The sequence below is a fragment of the Tenebrio molitor genome, chromosome 5 (genome assembly GCF_963966145.1).
Source record: "Tenebrio molitor chromosome 5, icTenMoli1.1, whole genome shotgun sequence".
NCBI classification, from domain to species: domain Eukaryota; kingdom Metazoa; phylum Arthropoda; class Insecta; order Coleoptera; family Tenebrionidae; genus Tenebrio; species Tenebrio molitor.
In genome coordinates, this window is record NC_091050.1 from 10,391,857 (window position 1) to 10,410,521 (window position 18,665).

Consider the following 18,665-nt stretch of genomic DNA (forward strand, 5'->3'; position numbering starts at 1 on the left):
TGAACAATAAAGACATTTTATCACAAATTGCAAGTTGAACTTCACGCCAGTGACAGCATGTGGTGACAGCTACAAGTTTTCATAAGGGGAAATAAACAGAATTTGTGACATCTCACCCTTCATTTAGATTCAGATCTATATTTAGTCATCCGACGAGAGCAAAATTACGCATACATATTTTTAAAACGGTTAAATTAATAGACCTTGAATCTTTACTAAAACCAATATTTTCCCCAAAAAAACATTTCAAACGCTGTTTTTTTGCCGAAGGTAACAATTTTTCTTTACCTTCAAGAGGTCGAAAATCTATATCTATAGAAACAGTTGAAGTGGCTTTTTTTGTAACCGGACTTGAGACTTCAAATCCTAGGAGTTGAAATATCCACAGGCGGCTCGACCGAGTCAAATGTAAGGTCATTTAAATTATCCCTATTAAAAAAACCACTAAAAAAGCAAAAGCAAGTTTAAAAATTGTCATTTTACTGTAACTGCAGCAAAAGAAAATAAATGAGTTCATGTCCGATTTTTTAGAAGGTCCTTTTGTGCTTCGCCCAGTTGCCAACCTCGACTTCGTCTCGGTCTTCAATCTCTGGCCTTGCCACAAAAAGACTCACTTCTACTCTTAATGACATCTACTATTACATCTTGACAATAGGACAATCAGAATAATTTTGCTACTCACATGCTTTAGATAATGAAGTGATAATAATGTTCGTTGGTTGAGAATTGTGTCTTCTTATGGATTATTATCACAGTTGTTTCCTTGATCCATAGCAGAGGTAGATAACGCCTCACTGATTTCATCTTTGTCAAATCATAGCCAAAGAACCCAAGTTTCATCTCTGTTAAATGTTGTTTCAACAACTTTCTATCACCGTTTCTAAAAAACCGAACAATTTGTTCAATCTTATTTGATGTCTTTTCTAACTGCATCTCCACTGATCTCATCCTCAGTAGATACTTATGGAAGATTTTTGAAAGAAACTTTATTTCTATTCCTTTCTCTTTTGTGATCTGTTCTCCAATTTCCCTTTCTTCATAGTAGTTATTGATGTTTTCCGCGTTATCATCTTCCAAAGTTCTTAAACTTCTTCCCTCCTTAAACAAGACCATTTCAGCAATTCTCCCATGACAAAATATGTAGAGACGTAGAAAGCTCTGTCTTAGTCAACTCATTTTTAATATTTTATTGACGACTAAACAATTTTTAAAGAAATTTCTGTTTGAATTTAACTAATTAGTTATACATTCAACTGGTGAATGAATTAAAAAGCAGCAAAGAAAGAATTGTGCATGGGTATTGTCAGTCCTGATCGTTTCACAAAAGCAGAAAAATAAATTTCGTTTGCGACGTTGGTCACCATTTGTCTGCGCTTGTAGGAAATAAAAAAGAAAGAAAAAGATCCCCGATACACGAGTTGTATTTTAACTACTCGTGCAGTTTTGGAAATTGAATGACAATGAAACACTTTGTCGTTTCAGCTGAATGCTTCAACAGTTTTGACCGTAATTGAATTCGTATTATTCAACTCATGTACCGAAGCCTTTGGAACAAGTTCGATAGCTCCACGGCCGCTCGCAAAAAATATTTCGCTCGGGGGTTGATGGCGCAATTCCACATAATTTCCCCAACGTAACTTATACGAGGCGTAAAATATTTCAGAACTACTCCACTTATCTAGGCTAGAGTAGAAAAATTCATCTCGAAGTGGAACGTAGTCGAACAACATAAATCCGGAAGAGCCCCGGAGCGTGTGCATATTTTATAATAGGAATAACTTCGAAAATGATTTAGCTTTGGTTTCGCGACCCCCTTCGAGATTTATCTGGCGAAAAACGGCCGTAAACAACTTCGAAAATGTTTGTTTTTTTCTCTTTCACTTCGTTATGTCAGTCCGCTGACCGTGTCATTTCATATTTCAGATCAAAACTGTTGAGTCTACTCGCAAGAGCCCACTTCCAGAGGCGGAGGTGACGCAAGAGTTGGGACAGTGGCGGCACGGAAGGGTGAGAACACGGGGCGGATAGCGGAATGCACGCTAATGTGCACGCAGACCGAAACGAGTGGCGACTGCCCCCGGATGAGACTTTACAAGTCGCCGATCCAAAGGCCAAAAAGGCCGAGGTAGGTGACGAAGAGGTCAGTACTCCAGGTGGTAAACCACTGCACTGTATGTATCTTGGCAGTTAACCCCGAGGACCATCAACCCTCAAAAAAAATAAATCTCTTTCGACACACTTTGCGTCTCATTCTCTGCCAAATCCTCGCCCAACATTTAAGTCCTTGCGCGCATTTCGTCAAGGACTCGCAGGAATATGAAAACGCGTCATAAATTATTCACAGAATGTCGTGATACCTCCCGCATTGCGAAAATAAAACATCTGTTGATGGGAAACGCCGCGTTTGCCAATTTGCTTGTGGGGTTGATGGATCCTGTTATCAATATATAGTGCATCTGGAATGGACTAGTGGTATGTAATTAAGGAATGAGTACTGACTTAGCAATTTAGTATCTAGAGTACGTATCCTGATCTGTTGTCGGAGGCCACATCCCGCCCCTGCAGTGATTGTGTTTGGAATCACTGTCTGAAGGTTTCCGGAGTGTGGCCTCTCCAAATTAGTTTCTAAAACTTTTGAAATTAATTTTCCAGTAATTTAGCTTTTTCAAAGTTTCTGCATTAATTTCATATTTTAAATATACTGCACTCTTGCACTTGATCGGATTCTGGCACGGCACTTTCACGATTCTCTTGTAGCATAGTTAATCTCTTGCATTTTGAAAAATTGCAATCCAAATTGTACATTGCTGTTCGATGGCGGACCCAAGGAATCAGTTCATTCATTTCAAATCCAGAAGCTGACTTCGCCGGAACTTCCGGAGGCGGCAAAGTTTGCCCACCGGAAGTTGGTCTTGCTTTAAGTGTATGCATCCATAATTTAGCGTCGCACACTTTTTCGACACTACGCGAATCGATAAGTGACAACTGTGAATGCACCGCAACTTTGCCATTATTGTAGTAAACACAATCAAAAGTTTAGTGTCTCTGCGACGACATTTTCACACACTTTCCACGACTTTTACACGCGCTCTATTGTAGTTTGTCGGAGATGAATCGATCACGATTCGCTTCCACTAACATAATGCGGTGCCAAATAGTTGTATGTACTCTTCGGTTAGTGGTGGAGGGTAGAGTTTGCCGCATTTCCACCCATGATCATCGCTATACAGCACTGATTGCCAATAACCGATACCAGCATCTAATTAATACCGATAAACCGATAACCGATACCGATATCCGGTATCGGAAGGGTGGAAAATTTGATGGGCAGAGAGATGGCAACACGTTCTCCTTCATAATTTGCGGAAACTACAGATTATGGCGAAATTTATTTGCTCTCCACGAGAAACTTTTATGTCTGGTTTATTTTTCACATTCTATTTTGTTCTTTCACTCCTCTACACATCTCAACTCAATTTGTCCTCTGCAGTTCTTAGTTGTCCTGGAAAATAAATTGACATCTAATTACGAAAAAAACGTACTTCAGCTTCCTATTTTTTTCTGAATTATCGCACTATAGTAATTAATGGGTTTGAGGTATTATTGAGAAGCGATCTTAAAAAATCGCTTAACAACAAAATAATGCAGCGACAAGCTCCGTTTTCCTTTTGCGAATAACGCAAGTCTCTGGTACGTCATAAGAAGTACTTTTAGGACTGGAAAGGCACCCATTAAAATTAAAAACAACTTACGTGATCGCTTCACGTCAGGAATTTGTTTTTTTCTTGAGGTCGTAGACAGTGAGCTGAATGGTCAAAGAAACTTAAAAAAATAAATAAAAGGAATGTTGTAATATTTCATTCAAACCTGAATCTAAAAGCAAAAAGCACGATGGGTTTCTATTACAGTGAAAGTGTAGAGAAACTGCTACTGCTCCTTTTTCTTCGAATTGAAGCTTTTGCAATGATTGCGTAGAGCTTAGGAGAATTAATCCACAGTTAATGCAAAGTGGTGCATAACAATATGTGTCCCAAAATTGTTTGAAAATAACACTTCATGTCATACTGTGCAATAAGCGAGGCACCATACCGGAATATAAGTCTTCACAAAAAATTATCTGCTGAGATACATATACAGGATGATTCACGAGGAATAATGAGCCTGACCAAATTCTCGATGCAACCAACATTACACTTTCGGATCCACGATGCCTATCAATCATTATTATCATTGTCATTTTTTGACCTAGACAGTAGTAAGTGAATACCAACGCAAAAGATGTTTTAATGACGAATAGAAGATAAAAATTAAGTGTTCAAAATTTTGGCCACCACTGCTTTCACACGCGTCAATGCGGTTCCGGGAAGATCCTCTCCTTCTCATAAAGGTTATTCACGAAAGGGGTACTTCTGAATTTTTATTTTGCCGCAACCAACAATACCAGTGGCTGTAACTACTAAATCAAATGTGTTATTTCTTGTAAATTAGAAATCAAAGTACGTTGGATAGATTTGTCAGAAATGTCAGATTGACAGATAACCTGTACTTAATCAAAATTCAACAAATAAATTAACAAATTAAGTAAACATCCGCAACGGCCACAGAATTCTTTCCACACTCACCATAAACGAGGAGCATGTCAGTCTTTTCGTCGTTATTGTAAAAACAAATTTTTCGAATTGACAAAGATTTTTTGCTTTAACCTCAAAGAGACAGGACTAAGAGCCATCGTGGATTCAGTTATAATTATTTTCAAAATTTGAAATCAAGAGATTGTGCAATGTGTATAATGGGTTGCGGCAAAAAGAAATTCAGAAATACCCCTCTCGTGAATAACCCTGTACAAGCGAAAGTTATTCGATATTCGAGATCTTCTCTACTGTTGATAGGTGTTTGATAGACACGCTCTTTGACCATTCCCAATAGAAAGTAATCTAGTGGAGTTATGTCAGGAGTTCTCGGGGGCCAAAGATTAATAGAACCCCTGACTGTACACTTATTCGCATACACAGTGTCTAAATAGCGTCTCATCTCTGTGGAAATAAGGGGGAACGCCATCTTGTTGGAGCCACATGTTTTGTCTTCTGGGTAAATGTATTTCCTCCAAACAAATTTAGCAGAATGTTTTGCAGAAAATTTAAATACACCGTTTAATTTCTTACATTTTTTTTCGAAAACTAAGAGAGTTATGGGGTGACTGTTATACAGCAAAAGATGCGCGTTAAAGAGAGGAATCCAACAGTGTAAAATTAAATGGAATACGATACTTAGTAAGGGAGCAATGGTATATCGAATTCGCAAATTCAAACACCAAATAAGAATTTTTTAAAAGTTTTTTTCATTTTTCTCGAAAACTAAGATAGATACGGAGCGACTGTTACACATCAAAAGAAGCGCCTTAAAGAGAACACTCCAACAGTGTAAAGTTCAAAGGAATACGATACTTAGTAAGGGAGCAACGGTCAATCAAATCCCCAAATTTAAACATAAAGAGTTCTTTCTTCTTTTTTCTCGAAAACTAAGAGAGTTGAGTAGTGACTGTTATAAAACAAAACAAGTGCCTTGAAGAGAGGATAATGATTGATAGGCATCATGGATCTAAATTGTATTTTTTTTAAGTTTCGCGAAGTAAATGTAATGTTGGTTGCATCGAGAATTTGGTCAGGCTCATTATTTTTCGCGAATCAGCCTGTATATTTAAAGGTAGAAATTATCCCCTAAAACGCAGTCTTTCTTCATACATATTCAGCTTACACATATCTCAAAAACTAAAAGAGATAGTGAAAACTGTTTTTTTTTGCATACCGTAATGAAAGTAGCACTTTTTTTAAACGAAAAATCGCAGTGAAAGTAGTACTTTTTTGCATCATTTTATTCCATCTCCTTGGAGATGATTGTCAAAGCAACCATATGCAAAAAAATAGCGTGTACAACACGTTATGAAGGTCTCTTTTTTCACTCATTTGCTTGATTAGCTCGGGCTACGTTCTCGATAATCAAACTGCAAATTCATTCAAAAAGTGACTTTCATAACTTTTTACGTTCACAAATTTAGAAATAATCTTTACATTTAACTTATTCGTCTTGTAAAAATTGATTTTAGTAACTTCTGATTATATTTTTTCAATTTATTCTTGTATAATTTCACTTCATATCTTCCTCTAGCGTTTTCCCTATTTCGAGTTATTTCATCCCAACATGTTTTTCAATTCAGATTTTTACATCAATACATCTTACTTATCTTCCTTATCTACAACTTCAAAGTTATTAAAGTGGTTTTATAGTTTCGCATTACATTAGCGTACATCATACATTTGCTGCACTTCAACTTCCTCATTCTCCCCTAAATCATGTAACTAGCTATCTAACTGGATAACCACGACAATAATGGTGCCTTAAAATCGACATTTTTATGTCTTTCTCAATACTTTCTTGAAACGTCTTTAACAATTCAGCTATAAAATCTGTAGAATGAATTAATTTTAAACACGACTTTTTATTTGTCCAGTAAAACAGGGAAATTATAGAATTAAGATTAGGACATCGTTACTTTTCCAACATTATTTGAATACTGTTGGATAATTAATCCCATAAACCTAAAATCAATACTGAATTTGGATTGTACGATAAGTAAGACATTTATGGAAATTCATATTAAATTAAAATAATTAATTTTGTTTTATTCTCAATGTTCCTTTCATAAGATTTTTTTTTTACATTTTTCATCGACTCCTTTATTACTTTCCATTTTTCAATTGCCTGCCCTTGAGTTTCGCTTATTATTATATATTTAATTTAATGTCCAATATTCATTTCAGCATAAATACTCTTGGCAGAAATAGAACTTACTGCTGTTTAGATAACATTACGACATTCCTTCAATCATTTGTAAAGTAAAATTTACGAAAGATTCCAGATGTTCAAGATTCCTTAAGCAACTCTTTCACTTATTTTCTTATTTCCTACCACACCTAAAACATATTTTTTTATGTATTTATTTTTACAATGCATTTTCTTATCATTTCTATCAAAAAATTGCAAGCAATATTATTAGTCTTTGTGAAAAACTCTGTAATGACTTGAAATTCTGTTATATTTAATTCTTGCTAAAAATATAACTTTTCATAGACGAGTTTGTTTATTATTTCTCTGTGAAAGCTGTTTAAATTAAATATCAGTTGTCTGATTTTCTAAGTCTTCAATTTGTTTTTAATTTAATAAAGCTAAGAAAAATCTAGTTAGCAGATTACTTATTACCAAGAACAAAAAAATAAAACCCTTGATTTGTTTTTCTTTTTTTCATAATTTGTTTACGTGATCCTGAAGTTCTTTGCAGTTTACAACTTTTTCATTTTTATTTCACGAGTAACATTTTATGAAAAGAAAACTTTACAAATCCAGTCTCGAGACTATTTTACGATCCTAGAAATATAAAAACAATACATGAGAGAAGTAATAGCTCTAGCTGAATCTGACATTAGTGACATTTCTCTTTGTGAAAGACGTCATAATAAGACATGAATCAAAAATTAAGAAGTGGATGTACAGTCGCGAGCAATAAATTTTGGTCGTCAATGTCATTCTTTGACGCAATCGAAAATGTACCATTGTAAAACAGTCGTAAATATCATAACCTATCATCATGTTGTATGACATTAATTGTCATTTTTTTTCTCATTTTTTTGACACTTTGTTGACATCAATCAGGCAGGGAAATTTTTTAAATTTGTGACAATCTAACCAAATTTTGAAATGACATTGACGACCAAAATTTATTGCTCGCGACAGTATATGCAGTCTCTTCTGGATGGCGATGAACACCCAGTATCCTCCCCTAAATTTTTTAGCATTTAGTTGTGATTACAAAAAAAATTGTCCGTTCGTGTCGAGCATCTTTATGCCCTACTTAACACTTCTTTCATTACAGTTGGTTTAATATTCAGCTCGCGTTGGGTGATAAAATCATCGCAATTAAAAATTTCTGTTCCTAAACAACACAATTAAAAACACATTATTACGATATCATTGGATGTATATGCCATTCACGATGTTTTGGCATAAGGGGAGGCCATGGAAAAAGTGCATTTAAGTTGGCAGTAAAGCTGTCTGTTGAATTAGGTTATGTTTTTCTAAGTTTGAGGTTATAAACTGCGTCATTGTCTAGTGCATTGTTGTCAGTTTTACTAGTTTGCAATATAACAATACTCACACATTTTTAATCCAATTTAACAAAACAGGAAACTGACTTGAACAAACTATAGAATAGTAGGGACCGGGACCGAAAGACGAAGTGGCTCCTGTTAATTTATGCACCACTTAGATAACCCAGCTATACAGTGTCTTAACCAACCAGTTAGTAACTTCTCAATGAATTTTTCATTTTAACCAAAGCATTCCTGGAACTAGATTGTATAAAATCTTGTACCTACTTATTAAGCCTTACTTTATTCGAATCTTTCTGCAAAATATTTACACACCCATCGTCTATGACACAAAAGAACTTCAACTTAATAATTTCATAGATTCATTCAGATTTCATTAGAAAATTCTGAATCATCGTTACCTGCTTCAAAATCCCAATCAAATTCCGAGTCAGATTCTCCTAATGAAATTTTTAAAGGAAAAACGTTTTCAAATGAAAGATTTCACATTAATTTTGCCCAATCTTCCGAAATAAGTTCTTCACAATATCTACAAAAATATTGGCAAATTTCAGGAGTACATTTCAAAATAGACTGAAGCCATAAATTCACAACTATATCGCGAAGTTATAATAGGTCTTACAAAACCCCTGTGCCATTTCATTTGGGTCGTTGTTCCTTCCTTCACTATCCGTGTTACATTTTTTTCTTGTACTCACCTACGATTCAATTTATACACAAAAAAAAAACTTGACTTCATTGTAACTTACTGAAAATATGTTCTGCAGTCTAATACAAACACCATCAATACGTCTTAAAGTCACTTAATTATGATTACGGTAAATTCGGCAACATGTTACGTTCATTTTGATAGGTCCGCATGTCAGGCACCTTAGTGACAGCAGAGATGACAGAAATCAAACATGTATCCAACGTTAAAAAATGAAACCATAGCCTCCCCTTATGCCAAAACATCGTGAATGGTATATAGTGCTTGGGTTCGCTATTTGAAAACAGAATAACTTTGTCTTCACTTCCAAATTAGTAGTTGCAGTTCGGAATGCTGTAGAAACATTACACCGCTCTTCGACAAAATGTCCCTTCGATTTATTTGAAAACTTAAAATTAACAAATCCGCTTGAGCCGAGAATTAGTAAATAATTTCCGCGTTTTCCAACACGAACATAAACATTTTTTGTGTGAGCAAATTGCTTGTAAATTCGCTACATTCACGAACTGGCTTATCGCGAAATTGAGATCTCCGAAACAAGCAGTTTGTTATGTCGTGATAAAGATCGCACGAACTTGAACCTGTCATTCAAGTGCAAACGCGGTCCGAGAAAATATTATGACAGTGGAAGACGTACTTCTGCGGAATCGATTCCAAAAATATCTGCAAGTTTTTTGTGGCGCGCTTCTATATACAAATCAGCAGCAGTGAACAAACCGAACACATGTCGGGGCGTTCTTGAGTCGCTCTGACGCGTTCCATCATGGACAGTGCACACTTGTCGGTGGAAAAAGGCCGCCCCAGCGGCGACAGTGACAGTGAAATGTTGGAACTGTTGAACGCGGGTGTTGACGAGGGCAAAGCCGACAAGAGGCGCACCAGCAGCTCCGGACGCAGCGTCCGCAGAAAAATCAGCTGCAGACAATGCGGGGCGCCCCACGAGGGAGTCTGCGAAGTACATATCTTTCATTACGCGAAACTCTGTCAGATTAACCGCAAATTCTCCGGTAATTCACGCTGCACCAAGCTCGACTGCGCGCTTTGACTTAAGTTAACTCGACTTAAGAGTAGAGTAGTTTGGCTCCGGTAGCTGGCGAGTGCCCCCCTAGTGATCGGCAAGTTTTATGTTTAGGAGCTAGCATTGCACGAGGATGAGGGACACAATTGGTGGTCGATCATATTTTCCCTGCTGGTCATCGGGCTCGTCATCTCGGGCATAGTGGCGGCGATCTTCTTGGTGGGTTATGTCGACGAACTTCTCTACTGGCATGGGACGAGAATGCAGCTCGACGAATACCTTCAGGTAATGTGAGACTTTCTTATTTATTATTACGAGCGCTGTTTACCGACGCGGTTTTAAAATAACCGAATCCAGATGAGTTCTTATAAAAACAAACAACATTTTAATGGGAGTTTTCGAGCAAAAATCGATGCTCACCACCATTAATATCATGGATTATCTTTATCTCGGGTCATTCCATCCCTCTTGCTTTAAACTTTTCGAATTTATACACCGCTTTTACAACCGACTGCAAAATTGCTCGAACGAGCCGATCCCTACAAGCAAAAATATCTCATTTCTTTGTGAGCGAGGAAAAACTACAGCGCAACGTGTAATAACTGAAAACTTTGACAGGATGCTGATCTGTATTCAAGGGCTGGTTTTGGTTTTTGTATAATGTGATGGTTTTGAGATTATTGGCAATGTCTGGCCGTGTAATCCAACAGCACATACAATAAACTGATCAAAACAGTTTCATCATGGAACTTTTTAGTATCCTTTGTTCCTTATTTTCCAAGACTCATCGTTCTTTAGTTGTTCAAAACTTTAAATATAATTTGATTGAAATTATTTTTGTTCGGTTGGCAACACATTTACGATTTTATGTTGGTACACTTGACTGTCAAATTCAAATATGACAGTTTAAAAGTCAAAATAAATCATTATGCATCTAGAATCTTAACCTAGAAAGTAATCAACAGACAATTTTTTTACAAATAACTAGGCATACCAATTATTCGCGAGTGCCAAACCACTAAATTTGTTTCAATCATTAAAAGTCACCTGGTACATTCATATTATACCGCATATTGAAAAAAAATTTGGTCAAGAGAGATTGTGAAAAACAAAATCGTGGAAAATGTGGGGTATGGTACATTCTTACATTCCCATAAAATAACTGTGAATTAGCAAATTACCACCGGCCTTTTGGAGCGGTCGAACTGTCGAATTGTGCACGAACACAGTTCGAGCGTGAACGAAAGTAGACGAATTTCGGCGAGCGTCACGTGTTTATCGGAAAGGTGGGATCAAACGCGGCAGAATGGAGCCCGCTTATCGGGCAACCAATGATCTCGTTCACTGATCGACCAATGAGTACCTTGACAAAACCGGGACACAACATTGCCCGGTATCAAATGCAATTCCGAATCGCAAAATTATCCAGCAGAATTGTTTTTGCTCCAAATAATTTTCTGTATTAGCAGCTCAATCATTCATTGTGGTTTCGCAGGAATTTGTGTCGAAAAACTGTCAACTGACAAAATCCATCACAAATTTGTTGTGGTAGTTTTTGTCGTCAAATTTTTAGGCAACAAACTTTCGTCGAGAACGGAAAATTACGAGTAAAAAAGCTCTTATGCATTACAGTCGAAAATATTTAAACAACGCCAAGTACACACAACATCCTCGTTTTTCCGAAAATATTCATTCGTTTGGTTAGACCCACTTAAACACGACAAATATTTAAATTATAAAGGACTCTAAGCACTCCATGTGGCAGTAAGATAACAAGAATGTAATTAAGTGCTTTATTAATTAAATTGATATTAACGTTGTCTCCAAATCTTTACAATAATTTCCTCCCAACACAACATATTATTTAATCTGTCAATTTTTTTAACTCTTTCATTATTTTCTTCTAATTGATTCCTGCATTTTAAAGAAAAGCATCAACGCTCAACAAATTGATTGCGCAACGAATTCTGTGCAATATTTTTTCTTTTCACGTGGAAAGTCATGAATATTTTAAAATAAACATGTTACAAAATTATACAGAACACGTTTAAATGCAATTGTATAAATGTGTTATAAACCCGATTTCACACCACTGAACTGTTCCAAGTTAAAACGAACACACGCAAAGTACAAATTAGCAAAACATTGATGTTCTCCGGTTCTTTAATACTTCTAAAAATAGAATCCAACGTATTAAAATAGAAGCTATCAAATCAAAAAGTGTTATTTCGAATGTATAAGAATTTTAATTAATTAATATTAGAATCAAAAGCATTAGGTTGTGGCAAAAAACATGTACCACAGGACCAAAATGCCTTTTCATTGCTCGTGTAATTATTATCATCGCTGTCCTAGTCCAATAAAATCTACCACAGGATTAAAATGGCTTTTCATTCCTCGTGAAAACTTACACTCGGAGATGCACTTTAGTCTCTTGTCATATGATATACCGGGTGTTCATTTAAATTTCCCTTCAAAGTAGGCGTTGAAGAGTTGATTGTGAACACACCACGGATTACAGATCGCGGATCAGCTGTTTAAATCTAACCTAACTTTTTGCGTTGTTTGTTTTTACTCTGCAGACTGACGGGTGGTGAGTTCACAATCGACTCTTCAACGCCAACTGTGAGGATAAATTTAAATGAACACCCGATACTATACAGGGTGTCTTAAAATTATCGTATTCCGAGTTCGGGGGCTTAGTAGGGGACATCCTGTTGACCAAGTAAAAATGTAAAAAAAAAATTGCTGTCACTGAAAAAAATATCAAAGTTGTCAATATTTGTTCAAAAGTACTAGCTATGTTGTATTTCCCTTTTGAACAAAAATTGGAAAAATAAAACTTTTATTTTTTCGAGATAAAGCTGTTTTTTCAAGAAATGCCTTTTCATTTATATTTTAATATTTTACATAATCATCCTCACCACATTTCAAAATGAATGTCAACCATTTATATTTTTTATTTGAAGAAAACATGATGAAAAATTTGAACCTTCAAACCCATATATCTTTGTAAAGACCCCCTCTATATTTTTTATTTTATTTTTTCGAGATTCCTGAGATTTTTCCCTACAAGACCCCCGACTTGGAATACGTTAATTTTGCGACACCCTGTATGTTGAACACGTCATCAGAGTCAAGAACACTGTGTTTTAATTTTGCAGATCGAAAGAAAATGACACGAAAAAGCAAACACACCGAGCTAGTAAACGTCCTTGTTAGTTCCGGTGTTTTCGATTTTGTGGTAATCTGTCCAATAAATTTCCCGTGTTCCTTTAGAGTCCTTGTTAAAACACCCCTAAAAAATCGAATGATGAAATCTTGGCCGGTGCAATAAATCTCTGGCGAGTGTAACCGCCGAGGTGGTATCAAACGCAGAGGTCGGCTAAGCCCTTGCAAGAAACTTTTCTCGTGGAACTAGAACTGCAAAGGTTTCATTCAGTTGTTGGGAATGTTTTTGATTTATCTTCAAAAGTTGGTAGTCGAGCTTCGGCAATAGAAGTTCCCGTATCCGTGTCGGCGTTATTGTTTTCGAGCCGAACACTAAATTACAATAAATTTTAATGAAATTATTCGAGAAATTCCCCCCTGGTCAGAGCCGCCAAGGAATGTTGCCGCTCGACTCGTCCTTAATAGTCTTTATGAGCGCCTAATATCGTTCCGAGACGAGTGTTCCTTCTTGTCCTTTATTTCCTGTTGGTTTCAATTACATTTGTCACAATTTCAGGGCGAGCTGACTCCGAGACGATTACCTCCTTCCTGGATTTCGCACTCCCATTTCGTTTACCAAGCCGACGACGGAAGCCTGGCCATACTCGACACTAGTCATAATTTTACCGTTACTATCCTAGTTACTAATCACACTTTGGTAAGTTTCCTGCGAGGCTCTATTCCCCCTAACCGCACTTTTCCAGAGGCAACTGATCGTCAAAGGCTACCAGTGCTCAAAGGACCTTAAATATGTGCTCTTCCAACACGACGTCAAATCAGTAAGTGCCGCTATTTTTATCCTTTCGATTAAGACCCGAAAAAACAGAGCTCGACTCGATAAACTTGATTTATTTCCCCCAAATTGCCACCGATAAACAGACGCCGCGGCGTTTAATTAATCGCCGAAACGCACGTCTCAAATTTATTTCAGGTGGCAGCGATTTTTGAATGCCATAAAACAATTAATTGGCCTCGTAATTTTCAAAACCTAGCGCTACAACGTTACATGCGAACTAGTCGTGACAGGGGCTTTATTACTATCAGGAAACGCTTTGTAATGTGAGGCGCTCCACAGATACCGTTTGTCCCCGATTTACACCCCTTGACACTCTTTAATACGCGGTAAAAATGCGAAATCTTTACGACTCGCGTCGAGCTTTAATCAGCGCCGTAAACTTTTAACAAAATGTATTCCGGACAGTTACGCCGCCTGACAAAGCTTTCGCGTGCAGGAGGCCAAAGCACACGGGTGCAATAGGTAAAGCAGGGTTCAACTGAGCAGACTGGGAGATGTTGTTAAGATAGAGCGAAGGTTACATTATTTCAGTATTCAGATCAGATCCGAAGAGTTATTGTTGCTCCTGCTGCCGAACAAACAGCGCTGAGTCACGCATGCAGGACGATGGCACATTTTTTAAAGCCCTCCTGTCACGATGACCTCCGAGCTTAATTAAGCCGCGCACATAAAAGCTCGACGTAAACTTAACAACCCTCACCGACTTAGCGCTAACCTACTCGAATCCGGGCCTGAGCCCCGTTTCAGTTGTCAAATCGTTAAGCTCAACATGGTCAATTAAATTTAAGACTTCGAGTGTACTCTGCGAGGTAATCCGCGGTGGTTCAAAGCACTCCCGACTGACTGATAGGGGATGGGAGACAAGTCGGCGCTTAACGAAATTTGGCACAGTGCCGCAGGACTCTCCTGCAATGTCTGCAGGACTGACACGTAGCCGTAGCGCAATTGATCACCAGGCGGGTCCTTGCCAACAGGATATATCCCTTTATGTCGTAATTCAGTGGTCAGATGGGAAAAACCGGGGCGATTTTTGCCCTTATTACGACATTAACAGCCGAAAAAATCCTGCTGTCGTCACATTCTCCTGGAACAATTTGCTCGGGGGCTTAGGGGGATTGATGACAAATTATCGATACACTGCCCCATTAGACGAAGCCAGATGATACCCTAATTGCCGTCGAAACGTTGGACTCCAAAATGGCGCCTGATATAAATAAATGACACAAAACGCGCCAAGTCGGAAGCATTCATCCTAATAACGTCATTCCATGTTTCAGGTATTCAGACAATCCTTCACGGCGCAGTACACCATCTATGACGTCAGTAAAGAGTGAGTATTGTTTCCGGAGTGTAATTTATGCTTAAACGGCACTAAACTCCTCGAGTCGGTCCCCTGCGGGACTAAAAAATTCACTGGAATAATTACTGCAAAATTTAATATTCTTCGCGCTGTTTTCACCGATTTGCGATATTTTCGTATGCAAATCGGCGACCTTCAAACTCCAGAGCTCTTAATTAATCTGTTCCAAGAAGAGATACTTCTTGAGCTGCTTCTAAATCAATTAATCCTCACTTCCCTCCAATAATAAATTCCAGTTTGAATCGTCTAACTCGCTAAAATATCGCTGACATTGCTTGTGTAGACGACAGGTAACACTTATCTCCTTAATTAATGATTAGAGGAAATCGCGTGCATTCTGTTGTGCAGCAAAGACCCTCGCCAAAGCTTTTCCACTACCGTGACATATTTCCTTTGAATAGCTGGGTCTAGATCAATCCTTCAAGTTTTACGTAGATTGTACTCAAAGCTCGTTCCGGTTGAGACTCTTGTTTTACAAGTTTTGTATTCCGCGGGGAGGAGATGGCCATTATTAACAGGAAAAATCTATTTCTCTCTTGAGTAATCAACCGGATTAGGCTCTTAACAGTCGCTGGGATTTATATCAAATCCATTTTTATTGATTTTAGAGGTGTGGCCGTTGTGTTCCTTCTGTTTTGCTACTTTTTCCACTTACAACAGCCAAGGATTTCGTGCACGCGTTTGAAATTTTTTGACATTTCTTTCGCTGAATTTTGCAACTTTCTTCTTCCAGAAACTTCTAAATAATAAGTTCTCCTTTGTAATCACCATTAATCTGTAATTACTTCTTTTCCTATCATGTTTTCCTTTCTTCACTTCTTTTTCCTTTACTTTTGATGTTTCCGTAATGTTACAGATCTTCCAAAACCAATATCCTTTTCTTCTTGTTCTTATAATAGTGTCCATAAAATCTTCTTTTGTCTTCTCCTCCCTTGGTTTTTTCAACACAGTTTTCTTTCAACATTTCTTTCGGTGAATTTTGCAACTTCCTTCTTCCAGAAACTTCTAAATAATAAGTTCTTCTTTGTAATCACCATTAATCTGTAACTACTTCTTTTCCCGTCATGTTTTCCTTTCTTCACTTCTTTTTCCTTTACTTTTGATGTTTCCGTAATGTTACAGATCTTCCAAAACCAATAGCCTTTTCTTCTTGTTCTTACAATAGTGTCCATAAAATCTTCTCTTGTCTTCTCCTCCCTTGCTTTTTCCAACGCAGTTTCCTTTCCTCTTCTAATGGAGTTCCAAAACTGATTTTTTTAAGTCCACCCGTACTCTGAGGCTCACACCATATTTCCCCCCTTCTTCCCCTTCTCCCAAGATAGAAAAACAATTAAAATTACACTCCCTTTCTTTCTAATTTTAAAGTGAATCTTTTCTTCCAAGATGGAAAACCTTCTAGGACAAATATTTTGTCTGCTTCAACGAGTAGAGTAGCATAATTGGAGTTTATCGGAGCCCTCCGTGCCAACCTAAAGGGCTGAAATGGTAATGTCGATATATGCGTTATGTTTCCTGGTTCAGCGAGTTCATTTACACACTAGGAACTAGAATTTAATTATCTACGCCTCAGTTGCGTGATGCGATACACCATGTAATTTATCAGTAGTTAGTTTGAGGTGAATTTTGATGAAAATACTTCGAACGGTTTTATTCACAAGTGGACACGAAACGTTCTGATTTGAGCGAAGCACCGGATGTGTGATTACAGTCTTAGAAACGAAGGCAAATTAGCACGAGATGCGATTCCAGCAAGATAATGCACGAACTCACACGACGAGCTTATAAAAAAAAGACCCCATAAATTATAGTTTTGTTTTTATTCGAACCAGAAATCTTTCAGTACATTTGCGCTATAATGTTGGCGTTTATAACTCCTGCGACTGAATTATTTGTTTAGATTATTAACGATAATGGTTGGTTTGTTTTAAAATAAATTTCAACGAGTCATGCTGCAACGTTTTACGGAAGTTTTGTAGAGCGGTAACCTTCTCAGTGGCGAGTTTGTTTTACCACATCCGCATTTAATGAAAAAATCCAATATTTCCTCCTTGGAGAACACTCCCCATTGTGCAAGTTTCTTTCGTTGTGGTCGTTCGTTATTTTCGGACGCACCAGCTGTAGTGATAATGTTATAAGTCCAATATCGGCTCCAGTGGATTATTTTTTCACAAATAGTTAATCAATTCGCCATAGCCGTCGAGATAAGGATTTTTTCCCAACTTTACGACACTCTGTGCCAAACAAGCGGTCATTGGGAGTTGGCGGGTCAACAAATGTTCGACGATTTGGGTATTCCGAACTGAATTGATTTCTGTTCCGCAGTCATCACATTCCAGTTCGATTAGAGTCGTCCTCGAAGGCGAAGCCTGAAACATTGCAGTACGTTAGCTGGCTGGGTGACACAAATTCGCTCTTAATGGTGTATAATAACGACATATATCTCCGCCAGTCGCCGTCGGACGAAACGGACACCAGGCTGACCTTCTCGGGCCGGCCAGAGGTCATCTACAACGGAATCCCAGACTGGCTCTACCAAGGTACGACAAATTCCCGTTCCCATCTCAAACGCGTTTGAACTTCGCGCGTGAAAACGTCACAACTACTAGACTCGGCGCTATTGGATGCAGCGTTACCAAAGAACCAAAGTTCTCTCTTGACTTTTCGGTTGCTCTGGTTTCCTGAGGTCCCATTTGTCATTTTGCAGAGGACGTGTTGAAAAGCCCTGAGGCGCTGTGGAGCTCGTACGACGGCACTCACCTGTTGTATGCAACGTTCAATGACAGCGAAGTAGGAATATTAAATTTTCCGTGGTTTAAAATGGAGTCTGCATTGGCTGCCAACAAGGCGGAGCACAGGACGCCTTCCTTCCCCGCTTCCAAAACAGTTCGATATCCTACGGTATATTAAGCATAATTTGTGCGATCGCTTTTATAATCGGGAGCTTTCAGCCCGGTGCGACCAATCCCACGGTGCAGCTCTGGGTGCTGGATATCTCCAACCTGACCGACCTGCAGAGCCACTTGGTGAGGCCCCCTCAAGCCCTAGTCGGCCAGTAAGTATCCGACCTTCCCGCCCATAAAACTCACAAATTCCACTGTTGTATTACAGATTTCTTTCGTGACATTTGTGTCGCCTAAATTGTTAGGTTTCTAAGGAGTCAGCCGCACGTAATTAAGCCATTTCTATTGGAATTTCTTGTAATGACTAGAGTTAGAGCGTCCGTTCCGACAACTAGTTGAGTCGATTAGCATAGAGAACGTTCAATTGAGCATGAATGAACGCGACGCATTTTCGACAGTCTGACAGAATTTATAGATATGTAGGTCACATAGCAATTAGCTACTTTAGCAAATGTCACTCAAACAACCACCGGTTGTGCCACATGTGTAAACGCTTTAATCCTCTGATTT

General features: G+C 37.9%; 1 protein-coding gene across 4 annotated transcripts in view; it reads left to right on the plus strand.

Moving 5' to 3' along the window:
- Positions 1 to 18,665, plus strand: part of LOC138131296 (inactive dipeptidyl peptidase 10) — a 60,012-nt gene that overhangs the window by 34,195 nt on the left and 7,152 nt on the right. The window contains exons 2-9 of one of the 4 annotated variants that reach the window (XM_069048229.1): positions 1,924 to 2,140; positions 10,004 to 10,174; positions 13,617 to 13,757; positions 13,804 to 13,878; positions 15,173 to 15,225; positions 17,578 to 17,792; positions 17,960 to 18,153; positions 18,204 to 18,307. In XM_069048229.1, the coding sequence (XP_068904330.1) occupies positions 2,033 to 2,140; positions 10,004 to 10,174; positions 13,617 to 13,757; positions 13,804 to 13,878; positions 15,173 to 15,225; positions 17,578 to 17,792; positions 17,960 to 18,153; positions 18,204 to 18,307 (1,061 nt within the window). In that variant the 5' untranslated portion in view covers positions 1,924 to 2,032. Of the gene's footprint in view, positions 1 to 1,923; positions 2,141 to 9,374; positions 9,827 to 10,003; positions 10,175 to 13,616; positions 13,758 to 13,803; positions 13,879 to 15,172; positions 15,226 to 17,577; positions 17,793 to 17,959; positions 18,154 to 18,203; positions 18,308 to 18,665 lie in introns of those variants that run through there. The other 3 variants (XM_069048230.1, XM_069048231.1, XM_069048228.1) reach the window with 3 other exon arrangements.